The 17,389-nt window shown below is 36.4% G+C and overlaps 1 protein-coding gene across 6 annotated transcripts in view; it reads right to left on the reverse strand.

Moving 5' to 3' along the window:
• Positions 1-819: 819 nt before the first annotated feature.
• Msantd2 (Myb/SANT DNA binding domain containing 2) overlaps positions 820-17,389 on the reverse strand; it is a 34,354-nt gene continuing 17,784 nt past the window's right edge. Inside the window, exons 1-4 of one of the 6 annotated variants that reach the window (XM_026404610.2) lie at positions 12,097-12,183; positions 8,190-8,289; positions 6,185-6,245; positions 820-2,372 (exon numbers count right to left, since the gene is read on the reverse strand). In XM_026404610.2, coding sequence (XP_026260395.1) covers positions 1,520-2,372; positions 6,185-6,245; positions 8,190-8,265 — 990 coding nt within the window. In that variant the 5' untranslated portion in view covers positions 8,266-8,289; positions 12,097-12,183 and the 3' untranslated portion in view covers positions 820-1,519. Of the gene's footprint in view, positions 2,373-6,184; positions 6,246-8,189; positions 8,446-12,096; positions 12,187-17,389 lie in introns of those variants that run through there. The other 5 variants (XM_026404608.2, XM_026404607.2, XM_077797776.1 and 2 more) reach the window with 5 other exon arrangements.

Consider the following 17,389-nt stretch of genomic DNA (forward strand, 5'->3'; position numbering starts at 1 on the left):
AACAGCCAACTCAATAAACCCAGATGCAAATAACATAAAGCAAAGCCATCCCATTGATTATAAGCTCACTTAGTCATTAGAAAAATAAATAAGCACAAAGAAATCAGAATCACAATGACAAAATCACTATTCAGATTATGGGAAAAGAACATTTTTAACAAAATGCAATTTTATCTTCACTGGTATAGAAAAACACGAAGAATTACATTTCTTACCTGGAGCTGCAGCCCATTAAAGCAAAGCATCTGAGAGATGTTGAGGAATCAAAAATAAATAACCAATCCAATGAGTTCCTATCATGACACCAAAGTGATCCTTGACTATTCTACTAGTAAACTCCTCTTAGCTAAGAGTACTAACCTCTAAGTGGAGTGGTGACTGACCCACTGGAAATCTTGAAAAAACGGCAGTCACCTTCATAACAGACTGATACCTTACAATTTCTTCTCCTATGGATCACTTTTTAAGGTTTTTGGGGTTTTGTTTTGTTTTCGATATTTCTACTGGGCCCTCAATTCCCCCTCTTGTAGACCCAGCAAGAGACATCAATTTATCATTTGCACCCCTTGGGAAGCTTTCTCCTGATTACAAATTTATGTTCCTCAGGTCAGATAGAATATCCTAGTCATTTTTTTTTTTTTAAAGAAATACAAAATGCGATGTCCAATGACCTTTGGTACTGACAAGAAATAATGACAGTTGGTCAATGGGTGGACACTGAATGAACACTGCCAGTGGATCCTGCTCTGTTTATTCTGTTCATTATTAGCAGTTAAGCCAGAGCATAGTCCCCACCACCAGTTCGGCCACAATCTGCTACAAAAAGCGCAACTAGCACGCCAAGAGGCCAGGTATTACTTTAATTTTTTTTTTTCATAAAAAAAGTTTAAATGGCAACACAACCATAAAGTTGGTACATCACAGAAACAAAGATCTTTGCAGGCAACACTGATTGGAAATAGCAAAACACTTGGCTGGTGAAAAAAATGAAATTCTAAATTATATACAATAGTAGCTAAAGGTGATATTGCAAAACAGTCTTATTTACTGTGACTCAAGATTTAACTTGCCATTATCTATTGCTTATTTATTCAGGGTTGTAAATAATACTTATATAGAGACATAGAGATGTGTAAAAATGAAACATTGTGAAAAAAATACAATTTTTCAATTTCATATGAAACTCAAAGTATAAGTTTTGTCCAATATGGAATGTACCTACATTTATTTACATTAGGGCTCTAAAATCCATTTAAAAATTTTTTGTTTTAAAAAAAGAAACAACTGACCCACCATGCAAGTTCACTATATATCTTGCTTGCTCAAAATGAGCATTTTTGGTGGGGTCTGTTTTTATCTGCCCAATGTCTACTGTTTCCTCAGAAGTTGTACTGGCCCAATCGTGGAAAGAGTTCCCATGAAGAGTCTGATGGCAGCATCTGGATGAGGGCAGTCTAGACAACATGGAGTGAGTAGAGAAGAGGGAGGTAAGAGCCCAAATCCTTATGAAGGATGACAATCAGTTGTTAAATTTTAAGGGATATCCAATGGCTTTTTCCAGGCACTCAACTAAAGAGCCAGCGGAAAGAAAATCCCTCTCTACTTCTACAAATTTGATATAGATGGATTTGGGGGAAACTCCAGGATCCACAATACAGTTCTGAGACAAAAACCCATTAATACCAACCCAATCTTTGCTGAAGGTTTTGGTATTTGCTTGGAAATGTAAAAATAAGCATTGCTGTAGAGTCCTGACCTCAGCAATTCCGAGGTAGCAATAGGTAATTCGAGTGGGTTCTATTTCCACCTGTAATGAGGCTTGTGCTGAAAGAGTTTCCAGGTCAACCCGGCCCTCTTTTCCTGGGTCCAGGGAGCGTCGTTCCATGTGGGGTGAGAGGGGCCTCTCGATACATTCTTCATAGCCAATGGCATAAAGGCCTGGGCTTTTAGGAATGCCTCCTGGCAATAAATATTGAACAACATTCCCACCAGTTGGTTTGGAGTGGGCAATGGGTATCCAGTCAATTTCCATGTGCAGCTCTAGACACCTAGCTTCACTAATAGTAATCTCTAAAAATTTGTAGTAAACATTTTTCCAGTTCATTTTTTGTACTCGGGTCATAATGATTCGTCCCTCAGGCTTCTCAGAGTTGAAATATTCCCGAAGTCGCTTGCCAAGGGGCACCTGGGAGCTGATCTCAGCATAATGGTAACGGATATCCTCTTTCCAACGGGTATTATAACCAATTCCAAAAATGGCCAGTTTATTAGAAAGATGGAGCCTTGAAAAGTCTGTCCAGCTCTGAAATAGTTCCCATTTCAACTGCACTGATTCCAAAATCTGTACAATATTCTGCATGATGTCTCGCTTCCTAGAAAGAGAAATAAAAGTCAAATTCCTCAAGTGTCCAGAACATCACTACCTAATAAAACTTTCTGTGATGACAGAAGTGTTCTATATCTGTGCTGTCCAATATGGTAGCTGCTAGAACTTTAAGATGTGGCTAATGCAAATTTAATTAAAATCATATTTAATTTAAAATCGCATTTGTATAGACACAAGTGATTAATGACTACGACATTGGATAACTACAGTATTGAAATGTAAGAAAGACTTACCCATCGGAAGTTTCTAGAAATTATGGTAAAATGCTTTCCATTTACTTTCTAAAGTCTTGTTGTAGCAAAAATTAAATATTAATAAAGACCCTGGGATTTCATAAATCCAAGGATCATGTTTTTTTTTTTTTAAGTGACTGTTATAATGCCTATGATGGCCTTCAGATCTAAGTGCCAAAAGAAGGTGAAAGATGCTTTATCCAGAAAAGCATCCAGTGTCCCTCAAAATATTTAACAATTTAATTTCTAACTTAGAAATTCTCCAAGTTCAATAATTTTGGCCCATGTATGTGAACTGTAGGAAAACATACAATTGATTATGACTAACCTGATATAAAAACAAAACATTTTCTGTAATAATTAAAAGAACTACCAAGTTAACACATTAAAATCTGAGAATTCAGATGAAAAAGGTTCACACTAGGCTTATGTTTTAAAAGAGAAAGGTTTAAGATGAACTGATACTATTCTAGAAAACCCTTTATAAAGGGAGGCAAAAATATAGAAAGTATTTCAGTTTTGACATGTATAGTTAACAGAGTAGGATAGAAAATGCCAGTAAATTTTTGTTTCACAGACTACTTAATCATGTAATTTGTTAACTGATACTTCTTGTAGTTACACACGCACACACACATACTCATAAATAAATTATGAGTTTGTTTCTAATAACTTTGATATTGGAAGACTGGTCTGTTAAATATAACTTGGCACCAAACTATTATACTCTACATCACTGACAGATTTAACGTACAAAAACATTGAACTGCCACATTCACAATTAAACAAAGGCATGAAAAGTGGATTTGCTATCAACTTCTGGGAAAGAGATCATGAAAGAAGACAAAGCCTTGAGACTTTCCTATTAAATTCTCATGCCTTCTAGGGGAAGAGCTTCAAGAATATTCTTGGGAAGGTTCAGATAGCCATTGCCTGTCTCCTCACTCCCCTGGACTTTCTTCACAAGATGACAAGAACTAATATTCTGTTATCAGCTGCTTCTTGGGCCTAGGACTGTCCTGAACTTACTCTCCACCCTTTTGTCTTGAAAGCTTCTTAAGCATCAGGATGGCCATCTAGATGAAATCACTGCATTCCTGGGACATCTATCTCTTCTCAGGGGACATGAAGGCACTTGACCACTTTTTTAATATTTCTGACTGTGGTGCTTGTGAGGCTAAGATATAGGACTATATTTCTGCATGGATCAACACTTTAAAGGAAAACTTTCTTTCATAGCTACCACATTTCCTTGTCCTCTTGAAATGATTTATTGATCAAGGCAGACTCCATGAAGGAGTTGGGATGGGGTGCCAAGATTTTTTTGTACATTTTGCTCACAGATGTACTTCAATGCCTAACATTCAGTAGGCAAGATATGTGTGGAACAAATGACATTAGGAAATGTTTCATGGATGAAGGATGATGTATTTTACTATAGGTATTATCAGTTAGTTCAGCTAATCCCACATATACCTACAGAGAACAAAACTCCACTGCCTAATTATAGTTATTTTATTCAGCACTCTCTTAGCCCTACATTATTAATGATACAGTCAGACACTGCAAAGAACAGTTCTGAAGAAACTATTGTACTGGGAAATAATGGCCCACTAGGAAGCTCTTCAGAATCCCCCAAACACACATTAAGCTGAACCCGGAGAAAGAGTAGTACAGGCTAGAGACAGCCACAGCCTGTCAGTTTCTAGTCCTGCTAACCTGAGCCCAAAGCTGATCTAAGTTCAAGGCTCATATCAGTCTCAAAGTGAGAGAACACCATGAAAATCAGACCCTGTAATTTAAATAGTTCCTGGAAAATATGTTACATTTCCTGCTTTCTGAAGTTACAACCACCAGGAAAGTTCAAGTGGTTTGAGGTTGGTAACACCAATTCTGTGAAGTTTTGAGTTCACAGACAGTTACATCAACTTCTTTTGGAGAAGACAGGTTTGAAGGAATGAACTCCCAACAGGAGAAGTCTTTAAACTTACTTTTTGCATTATATACTACTACTTCTTCTTTTGCCTCACATGTGCTAGGCAAGTGCTCTATCACTGAGCTATCCAACCCAAGCCTCATATATTCTTCTTTTTTGAGGACCAGAATAATGGTTATAATTTTGGGAAACACCTCTGATCCCTGAATGCTTATCCTCTTCCCAGACATAAAATCAGATGACACTGGGAATTCTTTTATTTCAAAGACATACTCTGACAAAGAAATGAGTGTCTGCAAAAGGGTGATGGGGGTGATGATGGTGATGGTGGTGATGATGGTTTGTTAAATGCTTGTTATCTAGCAATCCTTTTATCTTGCCTCTTTGCCCTTTTCTCCACTATTCTTAAAAATGAAGACCATAATGTGTGAAATCAAACATAGAAAAACAAGTGGGTTCTATAAATGCTTCAATGTTACCGGTGGAAAAATGAATGATGTTTTTTACTTGCTCCCTAAATTTTAACTTTTAACCTATACTCTTCAATAGATTTAATCAGAAACCTACTCAAAGATATTAAGAAAGAACTGTGAGCCAGGTGTGGTGGCATATGCCTCTAATACCAGCAGCTCAGGGGGCTGAGGCAGGAGGATCACAAGTTCAAAGCCAGTGTCACCAACTTTGCAAGGCCCTAAGCAACTCAGTGAGACCCTGTATCAAAATATATAAAGGGCTAAGGATGTGACTCAGAGGTTAAGGGCCCCTGGATTCAATCCCCAGTAAAAAGAAAGAAAGAAGGAAAGGAAAGAAGGAGAAAGCAAGAAAGCAAGCAAAAAAGAAAGATCAAACTGTGAACATAAGAGATGAGGAGCTCGGGACATAGCTCAGTGGTACAGTGCTTGCCTAGCATGTGTGAAGCCCTGGGTTTGATACCCAGATGGAGAAGGAAGAGAAGAAGAACAACCACCACCACCACCCCAACAACATAACAGATGATGCTAAACTCTCAGAAGAATAATAATTAGAACCAGTGGTGGACATTGTCCTCAGACTTTTTCAGTCCTTCCTCCAGTAGCTACTTCTTTTCCAAATGTATAGTAATCTAAGAATTTGCTTTTTTTTTTTTTTAAGAATTTTTTTAATATTTATTTTTTAGTTTTCAGCGGACACAACATCTTTGTTTGTATGTGGTGCTGAGGATCAAATCTGGGCCACACGCATGCCAGGCGAGCATGGTACCGCTTGAGCCACATCCCCAGCCCCAAGAATTTGCTTTTTGATCCCCAAACTGTAATACTATAAGGAAGTTAAGTGTAACTTTGGCCTCCTGTCATTTTACCTAAACCCAAATAAACTCCAGTCCTTGAATATCTATATATCCACATCCATACATAGGCAACTATCATCAACCTATTTATTTTCAAGTAACACATTTATTCCTTGTTGTGGTATATGAAATTCTCAACATTTCAGTTCACCACTGGAAAACTGAAGCTAAGCTGAGAGAGGATGGGACAAACATAGTGTGGTGTAGTTGTACTTCCAGAGCATGTCTAGTTTCTTACTGACCTTCCCTCCCCAAGGTCATTAACCTTAGGCAGACACACTATGAGGAAAGCAGCTACTTACTGTGCTTCTTCAGAAGACTCTTGTTTTATTTTTAATGTTCTCTTTGTGACAGGTATTTCATCTGAAAAGTAAAGATTTAAAACAAATTATAGTTTCCAGTTTTATCTACATACATTTATATAGTTCAGTATTTCCTATTATTTCCATACTTTACAATACCAGGCCTTAATACTAGTATCCAACACTGTCCAAAGCCAGCTTTATAAATATATCTGTTATATAATGAGATGCATACATTTATATGCAAGATCAGAAACCAGCTCTACAAGTATAAAATTCTTCAAGGTCACCAGTGGATTTCTAGCTAGGAGCTTAAAGCTTAATTTCACTGCAAACATGATTTTAAAAGAACAAGAATGAAAATAATTCTGTTCTATTTAGATTTTCTATGTGGGTTTTACAGAGCAATTATTACCCCAACATAGGATCAGTGTATTCTGCATGATCCTCCCTGCCACTAAAGGTTTGGTGACTTCAACTCTGTGGCACAACCAGTGTTATGAGATGCCAAAGTAATTTAGACCTTATAATTTTTGTAAAATTAAGAGGCAGTGATCACTTAGCATCTGTCCTTCTTATCTTTAAGTCCCTTATACACTGTTAGTCTGACAGTTTCATAGTTTCTTTCTTCTTTCTTCCAATATCTGAGATTGTTTAAAAACAGCACTTGTAAGAAATATATTAACGGGGCTAGGGTTATAGCTCAGTGGTAGAGCACTTGCCTAGCACGTGTGAGGCACTGGGTTTGATCCTCAGTACCACATAAAAATAAATAAATAAAATAAAGGCATTGTGTTCACCTTAAAAAAAAAAAGAAATACATTAAGTTAAGCCTTTTTCTTTTGAATTAGCATTTCTCTATCATCAGGTATTCTGTAAAAAACAAACAAACCAAGGCCTACAGACTTTTACCTTAAGCTAGAAAAACACATTTTTACTGCCAATCCTACATATACTTCCTTGGGATTGCCTTAGTACCTCACTGCAGAAGAAGATTTGCTTAAAAGTGAAAGTCCATTATACAATCTGTTCTTTAATGTGCAATGGCTATAGCAAAAAACTGATCAGTACTTCCAAATTATGAAAATAAAAATTGGAGCACTGAATGCAAAAAAAAAAAAGATGACGTGTGTGTGTGTGTGTGTGTGTGTGTATTTTTTTGGTACTGGGGATTAAACTCAGGGCCACTCAACGACTGAGCCACATCCCCAGGCCCTTTTCTGTATTTCATTTAGAGACAGGGTCTCACTGTGTTGCTTAGAGCCTTGCTATTGCTGAGGCTGGCTTTGAACTCGGGATCCTCCTGCCTTAGCCTCCCGAGCCACTGGGATTACAGGCGTACACCATCACACCTGGCTGACACATATACTCTTAATTAGGTCACACAAATTTAGATTTGATGGCCAGGAATTGCATCTTCCATTTTGAATGCTTTACTGTATATAAAACATTTCAGCTATTGTTGGAACAGGATATCTCAGGAGGTTTGAAGGAGAATGATCACTGACATGGCTCAGATATCAGTCTTTTTAGTAAAAGTCAAGGCTTTCACTCATTTTTTGTTCAGTCTATAAAGTCTGGGAAGAGTCTTTCCCATATCAGAGATAGAAAAAAAAAGTATTTGGAATGAAGGAAGGAAAAGATAGATTCGCTTAAAGCACTTAGAACAAGAGCCAATACTCTTAGCATCTTAGAACTAGAATCTTAGAATTAGAAGGTTCAGAGTATTAAATTTCATAGGATTCTGTCACTGAGCCTCCTTGTGTGGCTCAGAATTAGGAATTCTTCTATCTTTAGGAATCAGGGTGGTACTCAAATCATGAAAGCACTTGTTGGCAGTTGAAACCTACACCAAAGATGCCCACATTGACCCAAATAAACTGGTGACATGTGCTTTGTGCTGACCCTAGAAACAGCAGAAGACATCACAGATGACAATAAGTACCAGTACACATAGCAGGTAGATAAATACACATAAGGATATCATATATTTTAGCTTTCTTACCCAATTCCTGATCTGTTGGATAGCCATGGAGATCCTGACTGTGATTTCCCCAGTCCTCCTGTGAATAGTCCTCCATTGTGCTGCCATCTGACTCCAGCTCCTGGTACAAGCCACTACTGTTAATAAGTACAGGCTGGCAGGGCTGAGCATCCCATCCTCCCTGACCAAACACCTGTTCCAACTGTTCAAATGTGTAACTGCTCTTTCTTTTCCCAACACCATGTTCTTTCACCCGACTGTAACACCTGCGAAGGGTCTAAGACACAAAGTCTTTTGTTATTCCTTTAAAGCTGTACTTCCTCTTCCAGGTACGGACCACAGATATTAATTACTATTAGACAGACACAGACAGACAAACAGAGACACATTGTTACAGGAATGCTAGATTTCAAATTCATTATTATATTAGAAAAAAATACTAATTTAGCATTTACTCAAACACGTTATAATTCAAACAAATTATTTTGCAATTAATTATCCATTAACAACAAGAAACATTACAACATTATTGCATGTACCCCATACACATATTTTTATACCCCCTCCCCCGTTTAAAAAGAATAAGGGGGGAAAAAACAAGAAATACCAGCCAGCCAATAGGATGCACACCTGCCACAGAAGAGAGAGAGAGCTGCTATGGTGCCCAGAATTTGGAAAGTGTGAGGAAAGGAGGACAGAAAGAAGAATTTCCCAAAGCAAAGAATACCTTCCTTACTCTTAAGAAGGAAGACAGGGTAAAAACAATTGCCTAAATAAATTAACTAATAAAACATATTATTTACATAATCTATATTCCTTACTAACTCACTGTGTCTTTGTGGTAGCTGCTAAAAGTTCAAACAGAAGTCAAATCAACAGTGCCACAAGTTTGCAGTCTCAGACATCAATGATCAAGAACACTAATACCTGTAGCTAAAACTAGACAATTTACTAATCTACCAACTCAAACTGCTAGCTAAACAAACCAACAAACAAAACCAATAGTTTTTTTTTTTTTTTTTTCCCTTCTGGGTAGAGGGCAAAGTAGGAGGTTTACTTTATTTCTTTTTCTGCTACATGCCACAGAGCAAATAAATATCATTATGCAAGTCCACAGATAAAACCTGGATAACTTCATTATCTTGTACAATCCTTCAATATTTTTCATGGTCTTTATTGTTAATGTATATTTCTGATGATTAGCCCAGTTTCCTGAGTTTTATGGTTCATCTTATGCTATCTTATATGATATTTCAAAGGATAAATCATGGACTTAGTCCCATCTTCCAAATTTACTCACATTCAGGCTCTATTCCATCTTTGCTTCTCTTTTGTTCCTTCTAATCTCCCTTATACTATACTGGGTTTCATTCAACTGAACAGAACCAGTTCACCTCTGACTTAATTTATATGCATTAGCAAGATTATAAATTTATTCCAAAGGGTGAGATTACTTTCCACACGCCAATGTGTATCACCTATCCTCACCAAACTAAAACAACTCCTGATAATCTTTATAGAGCCGCCGTGAAAGTTTATTATCTTTAAATCACAGTTGACAGTCTACAAATACTCTGTCACTTGGAGCCAGAAATCCAGATAGGCAAAAGGTATAATGAAAACATGACACATATGATGGTCTTCCCAGACATTAACAAAACAATAATTAGTCACCCACATTAAAGCCAGCCAGTCTACCCCTGCACAAATGCCTGTCCCATTCTCTCTTTCTTCAGCTCTCTTCTGTTGTCTCATATGATGCCTTAGAGAAGTGAGGTTTCCAATAATATACTCTTTTTAAAAGCATTTCTTCTTTCTTTTCATAAAGGATAGTCACAACCACATAAGACAAAACTTAGAGAAACATATCAGAAACATGAGTTTGGGAAATGTATGTCACGGGCAAACCTTACAATACAAATGCTGCAGCAAATTTCTTTTTGACTTTCTACATGCTCCCCTTTCCCAGCACTCTCTGCCCTCCTTGCAGGGATTGGAATTTGAATTGCAAACATCTCCTGCCAAATTATTTTTATCTCACAATGTCTAGTTTCTGCCTCCAAGAACACCCCAACCACTCTTTTCAACTCTCCCAAGGACCGTAAATGGAGAGTCCCAACACTGTCCCTTCACCCTTTCAAGGCCATAAATGGAGATGGTAACCATGCCACTGCTCACTACTTATTGGCTGCCTGGAAAAAGCATGCAGGACACAAAAAAGCCCAGTTAGCTCTGACAGTAAGGGCTGGTCTAGAAGTAAAGAAGTAAAACTAAGGTTCTTTTGAAGAAAGGTCCCACACTTAATAGGAAGTGACACAGGCATAAACAAAGCCACCAATGTTTGATAATATACATGGTGGGAAACCACAGAAAAGACTCTTAATCTTTGAAACCACCAAGTTTAGCTTAAAATTTTGCCTAGCTTCATATGTAACTATGAATAATGAAACCAACAATATCTAATCATTATAGATATGGAAGAAGAGTCAGGGGATATATTTTATAGTTCACCAAAAAAGACTAACAGATCTTGCCATCTCTTACTTGTAGTGTACATTTGGAATACACTTTTATAATAAGGCAATATGCTGATATGTAAAATATCTATCAGGTGCCTGTAGGTAAGATGTTTGGTACTTCTAAATCCATGTGATAGTATATTCAAAAGATTTCCAAATTGATTTTAACTCTCTCAAGATACAAATAAACATAAGCAATAACTTCTGAGTTCAAAAAGACCACAAATCCAAGAGAGGCTGTTTAAACAGGACACACTGACTAAAGTAGGGTTTAAAAAAAAAAAAAAAAGAAAAACTCAAATATAGGCTTGCTGCTACCAGAAACAAACATTGGAATTTAGCTAAACTTGAAAGAGCTTAGAAATCAATAAAAAAGACATATAGAGAGACCTTCCAATTCTTATTACCTATAGTAAATCAGAAAAGGTTACATATTCCACACTCTAAATCATTAACCAAAGCACATTATTAAAAGATTGGGTGCCTGTATCAATATTCCTAAATAAACTAACTTCAAAACCTACTCTAAACCTGAGATTAAAATAATACTTCAGAATCCAGAAAAAAGTGAAGTCTCATACCTCCCATTCCAGACAGCTACCAAATTCAACAAAAACCTCAATTTGGCTTTCTTGGAAAATCACAACCTATTCAACACAAAAAACCTGCTTCCCTTTCTTCTTCCTTTACCTTACCCATCTTAGGCATTTACAGTAACTAAAGCTCTAATTGCTGTTTCAAAATTGAAATCTTGGGGCAAAGAATTTGCTTAGACATATTTAAGACTATACTATCCTCAAACTAAAATAATAACTTTTCTTAATGTCAGAATCTCCCCAGTATATTGATATTATGTTTTATTTATTTCCTGGAGGAAATGAATGAAATCATAGGGATAGAGGTCAAGAGGAGTCAAGAAAGTCTGAATAGAAGAACTCATTAAGGGGTCAAACCAAAGGAGTTCATGGGTATTGGCTTGGGAAGAAACGCCAGGTGGATGTTTACTAAGTCCACTACCAAGTGCCAAGTCCTTAGCACTACAAAAGGAAAAGAACCACAGAAAGACTTGGAAGATGTCCCATTACTAAAGCAGGGAGAAATATAAGATGGCTGACAACTGACCATTTAAAGGATAGAGTGAAAGTTTGCCAAAGTTTAAGATTAGAGTCAAAGGAAAAGAGAATAAAAAAGATAACATTCATTGTAGATGAATGTATGAGGAGTCTATGGGGGAGGGGTAGGTAAACAAAGGCAGGAGTTTTAGATTGGCAGGATTCGGGGGTTTAACGGCAGCAATGCAGAGAAAGACCCAGGGTTACAGTACACGTAACATTAAATACAGTGCACAATGCAGCTATCTTGCCAAAGTAAGTAAATCCAGTATTGGGTTGTATAAGCAGAGGAATCACATGTAAGCTATGAAGGTGGCTCTTCCTCTCTATTCAGCACCGGTGAGGCCACAGCTGGAGCACAGCATTCAGTTCTGGGCATCGAACCAGCTACAAGAGAGGGAAATTGTAGAGTTCAGAAAAGGGCAAATAAAATAATGAAAGGCTTGGAAAATAAGATCTATATAAGGGCCAGTGGTTTCATCAAAGCCCGTCATTATTAAGCTACTTTGGGAATGAGATTAAAGTTTCTTTTGCTTCAATGTCCTCCAGTTCCTCCTCCAACTTTCAGAAAATGGGAAGAAGTAAGTTCTTCCCTGGTATGGCAAAGTAGGAAGCAAACAAAATAAATCATGAAGGCATAGGCCAAGCAATTCCACCACAGGCTCAATGATTTTCTCAAAATTTGCCCCCACAAAATCACTGTTCAAACTGAACTGACTGTAAGTGAAACAGAGCATATAATGAGGAGGAATAGAAATAAGGCATAAAAACTACATATATAAATATATTGTATGTTGGTTAGAAAACATTGGCTTGATCAGTCTAAGATTTCAGATGAAAAATAAAGTCAATATGAAGGGAGGACAGCTCAGTTATAACAGCAGGAAACCATGGTATAAGAAAAAAATAAGCAGTGAAACAGATTTTCAAATGTAGTTGTCAAACTGGCCATACTAGAAATGCATGTATTGTCATTTTAACCCTCTGCCACCTAAACATGATAAATTTGTAATTGTGTCATCCACATGATTAAATAAAGACTATACTTATTCACAAGCAAAGACTTTTAAAAAAAAATCACACATTATTCTCCACAAGAGATGGAGAAATTACACTGGGGTGGGTAAAACTTCAGTGATTGGTTTTCTAATAAAAGTGTCAATAACAATAGTTCAAACTAAAGCAAATGGGTATTTTGAAGCAACAAAAGTGTTCATGAAACATCTTTTTACTTCCTTTAAATTGAGATTATTGTTATAGCAAAGATTATGAATTGCTCTTATGAGGCAACAAAACAACACTTTAATATTTTAAAGACTAAAATTTCTTTAACTATATACTTTGTTACTGTGAGCATAAAAGTAGGCAAGAAAAAAACCTTAAATAGCAGACATAAGTCAGTAAACATGTTCCTGCACACAGTAAGAAGGATGTTAAGGATATAGTATAAATTCCTACACATATCTTTTGACAGTGAGTTGTAACTAATGATTATAAAGTTACCTAAGGCAAAACCTGTGAGGCCTACAGAACTTTTTACTACCTATTTTATTACATTTTCTGTACATTAATACGTAACTGACTTGCCAATTGTCTAAATCTTTTAAAACCAACCAAAAGAAAAAAAAAACTCAACAAAACCAAGAAGAAAAATAACAGCATACCTGTTTTACATTCCCCCAGGTCTTAGTACTACAGAGCAAGTAAAAAATCCTTTTCATTCTTCGATCGTTTGCTTTTCCTCTCCAGTATGGAGGTACTTAACTTTTTCAGGTCATGGATTGCCTTCCCAGAAAAATGCATACACACACAAACCATTCCATACAATTTCAAAGGGAACATGGGCTCAGTGAAGAGCCCAGACAAGAACCTCAGCTTAAAAAATCTCTATTCTACACTATGTTGGTTTTGCTTCCAAAGAAGAATATAGCATATATTAGTCAGAAATCCTAAAATAAGGTAGACTTAATTTGTATCATAGGCATTACAAAGATTCTAAAGATCAGCACAACCAGTTTAAGTCAATCAACCAGTTTGCTCAATTTCCTACTCATTTAGATAAAATACATTGATATTTATTTCCCTTAAGAGGTAAATTAGCCAAATTGCCATTTCTCTGCCTCTATTTTTTTCATTTTCTTTTGTGGTGCTGGAGATCAAACCCATGGCTTTAAACAAATTAGGCAAGTACTCTATCACTGAGATACATCCCCAGCCTCTCATTCTTTTTTAAAACAACAAGGTCTTGCTTCGTTGGCCAACCTGGCCCAACCTCCAAGGCTCAAGAGATCCTCCTGCCTCAAACTCTAAAGTAAACTAGAGATATAGGTATAAATCAGCACAACCCCCACCCACCCCTCTCTTCTGGGGATTGAACCCAGGAGCACTTTTCCACTGAGCTACATCCCCAACCCTTTTTATTTATTCATTCTTATTCTGAGATAGCATCTTGTTAAATTGCTTAGGGTCTCAATAATTTGCAGAAGCTGGCCTCAAGCTTGAGTTTCTCCTGCCTTATTATAGGGTTGCTGGGATTGCAAGTATGTATACCACACTGACCTCCCCGTTTCTTGAAGGAAATAATTTCTACCAGTAAAAAGCATACAGAAATTTCTTTACACTTCACAAAATATACCACTTTTCCTCTACCTACTGGGCAAAAAACTTTTTTCTGAAGTGGTCCTTAAACAATATTTTGAAAATCCATTCATTATGCTGATTATCTGTTCCAATTATGTTAACACAGTACTTGATCATTCATTATCTGATTTTTCAATATAGATGCTAGATAAACTAGTTAAGGTAACAACTTAAAACAGGGAAATTCATCCATCCAGAAACAAGCATAGGAAAGTCTTAACTATCTTCCTTAGCAGTCACTGCACTAAGCTCTCACATATTCCAATTTCAACACCACCTGAAGACTGGAATAGGCAATGTCTACACTAATTCTGTCCTTCTGTCCTATGGGATCACAGTTTCATCTATTACTCCACTAAAATTGTTCCTATCATGATCATCAATGTCTTCTTAATTACTAAGAAGAATGGGTTTCATATTTTGTCTTTAACTCATTTGCTCTCTCTGTAGCTCCTGACATCCTTTACCCCCTTATCCCTACCTCTTCCCCTACAACTTACTTTTATTTTATAAAACTTCCTGTATTACTTACATTCATCTACAGAGGATGAGTGGAGCTTCAAAAGGCTTAATTGCAAACCAGGCTCCAATGAAGTTTTTTTTTCTTCCTCTGGTACTGGGGAGTGAATCCAGGGGTGCTTAACCACTGAGCCATACTGGACCATATCCCCAGCCCTTTTCTGTATTTCATTTAGAGACAATGTCTCACTGAGTTACTTAGGCCTCACTAAGTTGCTGAGGCTGGCTTTGAACTTGAGATCCTCCTGCCTCAGCTTTCCCAGTCAACTGGGATTACAGGCATGTGCCATTACACCCAGACCAATGAAGTTTTGAACACAAAAGAACCTTAAAAATAAACCATGTCCAAATTCCTCCTCATTCAGCAATTGAGGAACCAAGGCAAGTATTCCTTCAAAGAGGATTTAACATACGAAAATTAACAAATGCCACTCACAAAATTTTGATGTTGCTAAAGAAAGAAAGCTATAGAATTGTAAACTGCATGAGAATAGGAATTTTGTCCACCTTGCTTGTCTCTATTTTCCTTGGGCCTAGAAAAATGCCTATCATGTAAGATTAATATATTTATTAAATAAATTAATTTTTAAAGTAAATCACTAGTAAGATCAAATTTTCTTAGCAAAGAATATCAGGAAATTCATTGTTTAACCACAATAGATTATAAAATCAATAAATCCAAAGTTAGACAGGGCTCCTGAAACCTTTTCAAAAAAGCAAAAGCAAAACAAGGTATAAACATAAACACAATTATAATTAGCAAATCAATCTTTGTAACAATGAAGGACTAACTGCAATGGGCTATTTTTAAAATATCCCTTCTTCTTGTTAAAGTTTTCTTTGGGGAGAGAGGCCAGTTACCTGCCAAAGGAAGCTCTGCAGTCCAGTCCAAATTTTGTTACTTCTTACACCTTACAAATATTTAAGACTATAAAGTGGTTCTATCAAAGATAGAAAAAAAAAGACTCAGTTGTTTCATGGCTTTTAATAGGGTCAAACAGAAGAATGACCACCACAAACAAAAAGATCTTACCTCTCTGGAGCCTCAATCTTTGTAGGTTAGGAACTGTCCAGGATTGAATCCTATCAGCTTGTACTTCATTCTGAATCTGGCTATGAAAGACTCACTCACTCTGTGTTTATAATTGGCCAGGGCTGTCTTCATAAGAAGAGATTCTTGCAGAGAATGCATAATTCAGGAAATTTTGATTTTCAGTGAATATCAAGTCCTAAATTCTCTATGTTTCTTCATGCTAGCAGCTGAGAGTCTCTTGCCCACTCAGATTATTAAGAGAGAAAACCTTGGAGGAGGACAATACTAATTGTCAAAAACAAACATCCAGTGTTCATGGAACTAAATTCATGTGGTTATAAAGCTTTTAACCTACACTTGACATAATTTACAAGTATCGCAGATTAATGGCAACACTATAAAATCCACACCTCTAGTACACATGCTTATATGCACAGAATTCTCTGGAATACAAGAATCCTTCTAGACATAGAATCCCATGTGTTTCTCCATTTAGAATAAAACAGGTCAAAAAATTAAGGTATAAACACTTATTCTACATATAAGCAGCAATAGAGGCACCAAGGGTAGGAAAATAACACTATTTGTCTAGAATTTCCTCCTCATTTGAAAGGGGAAAAAAGGTCAGTTTGGTAAAGAACTGACTTGGATTAAAGATTATTTTTATTATATCACCTACAAAAGTCGCTGTCTCCGAATCTTTTTTCAATCTTTCTCCTTGCTTCAGATCTTGGGCACCAACTCCACATGTTATTCAGACAATATTAAAACAATATTATCCTATTAAGAATGTGATAGCTAAAAAACACATTCAAGAGAATTCTCTCAACTATTTCTGGCAGAACAGGGGCAAACTATTTCTCTTTAAAGGTCTCCCACATAATCCCTTTAAATAATTGTTCCACAATCATGTCTAAAATTAAGAACTACCCACAACACAAATAAGACAAAAATAAAACAGAAATCCCAGTTTTATTTTTACCATTTGAATATTGTATTGCTTCCTAATTACAAAATTGGCCTTCTAATCATTAGACCAGTGTTTAGAAGGTAAAAGCGGTTTTTTCCCCTGAAATTGTAGGCTACTTTGTTTCATCTGTTGACCATGTGATCTCTGTGATCTCAATTTGTAGTTGTTTTCTTACTAAAAACTGCCACATTTAAGGCAAAGATAATCTATAACATAAAATTTTCCATTAGCAAATTTTATACATTTATGAAAAAAGAATCCAGATAAACTCATGTAAAAACTAATGTTATTAGAACTCCTCCATCAGACATTAAATCAAGATTCGGTCAATTGGTTAAAGATGTAAAAACAATATATTTTTTTTTCATTTTCACAGTATTAACTACATCCCATGGATGCCTGAAAAGAACATATCCTGGGGCTGGGGA

Source organism: Urocitellus parryii, chromosome 4 (genome assembly GCF_045843805.1).
Source record: "Urocitellus parryii isolate mUroPar1 chromosome 4, mUroPar1.hap1, whole genome shotgun sequence".
In the NCBI taxonomy this organism is placed as follows: Eukaryota; Metazoa; Chordata; class Mammalia; order Rodentia; family Sciuridae; genus Urocitellus; species Urocitellus parryii.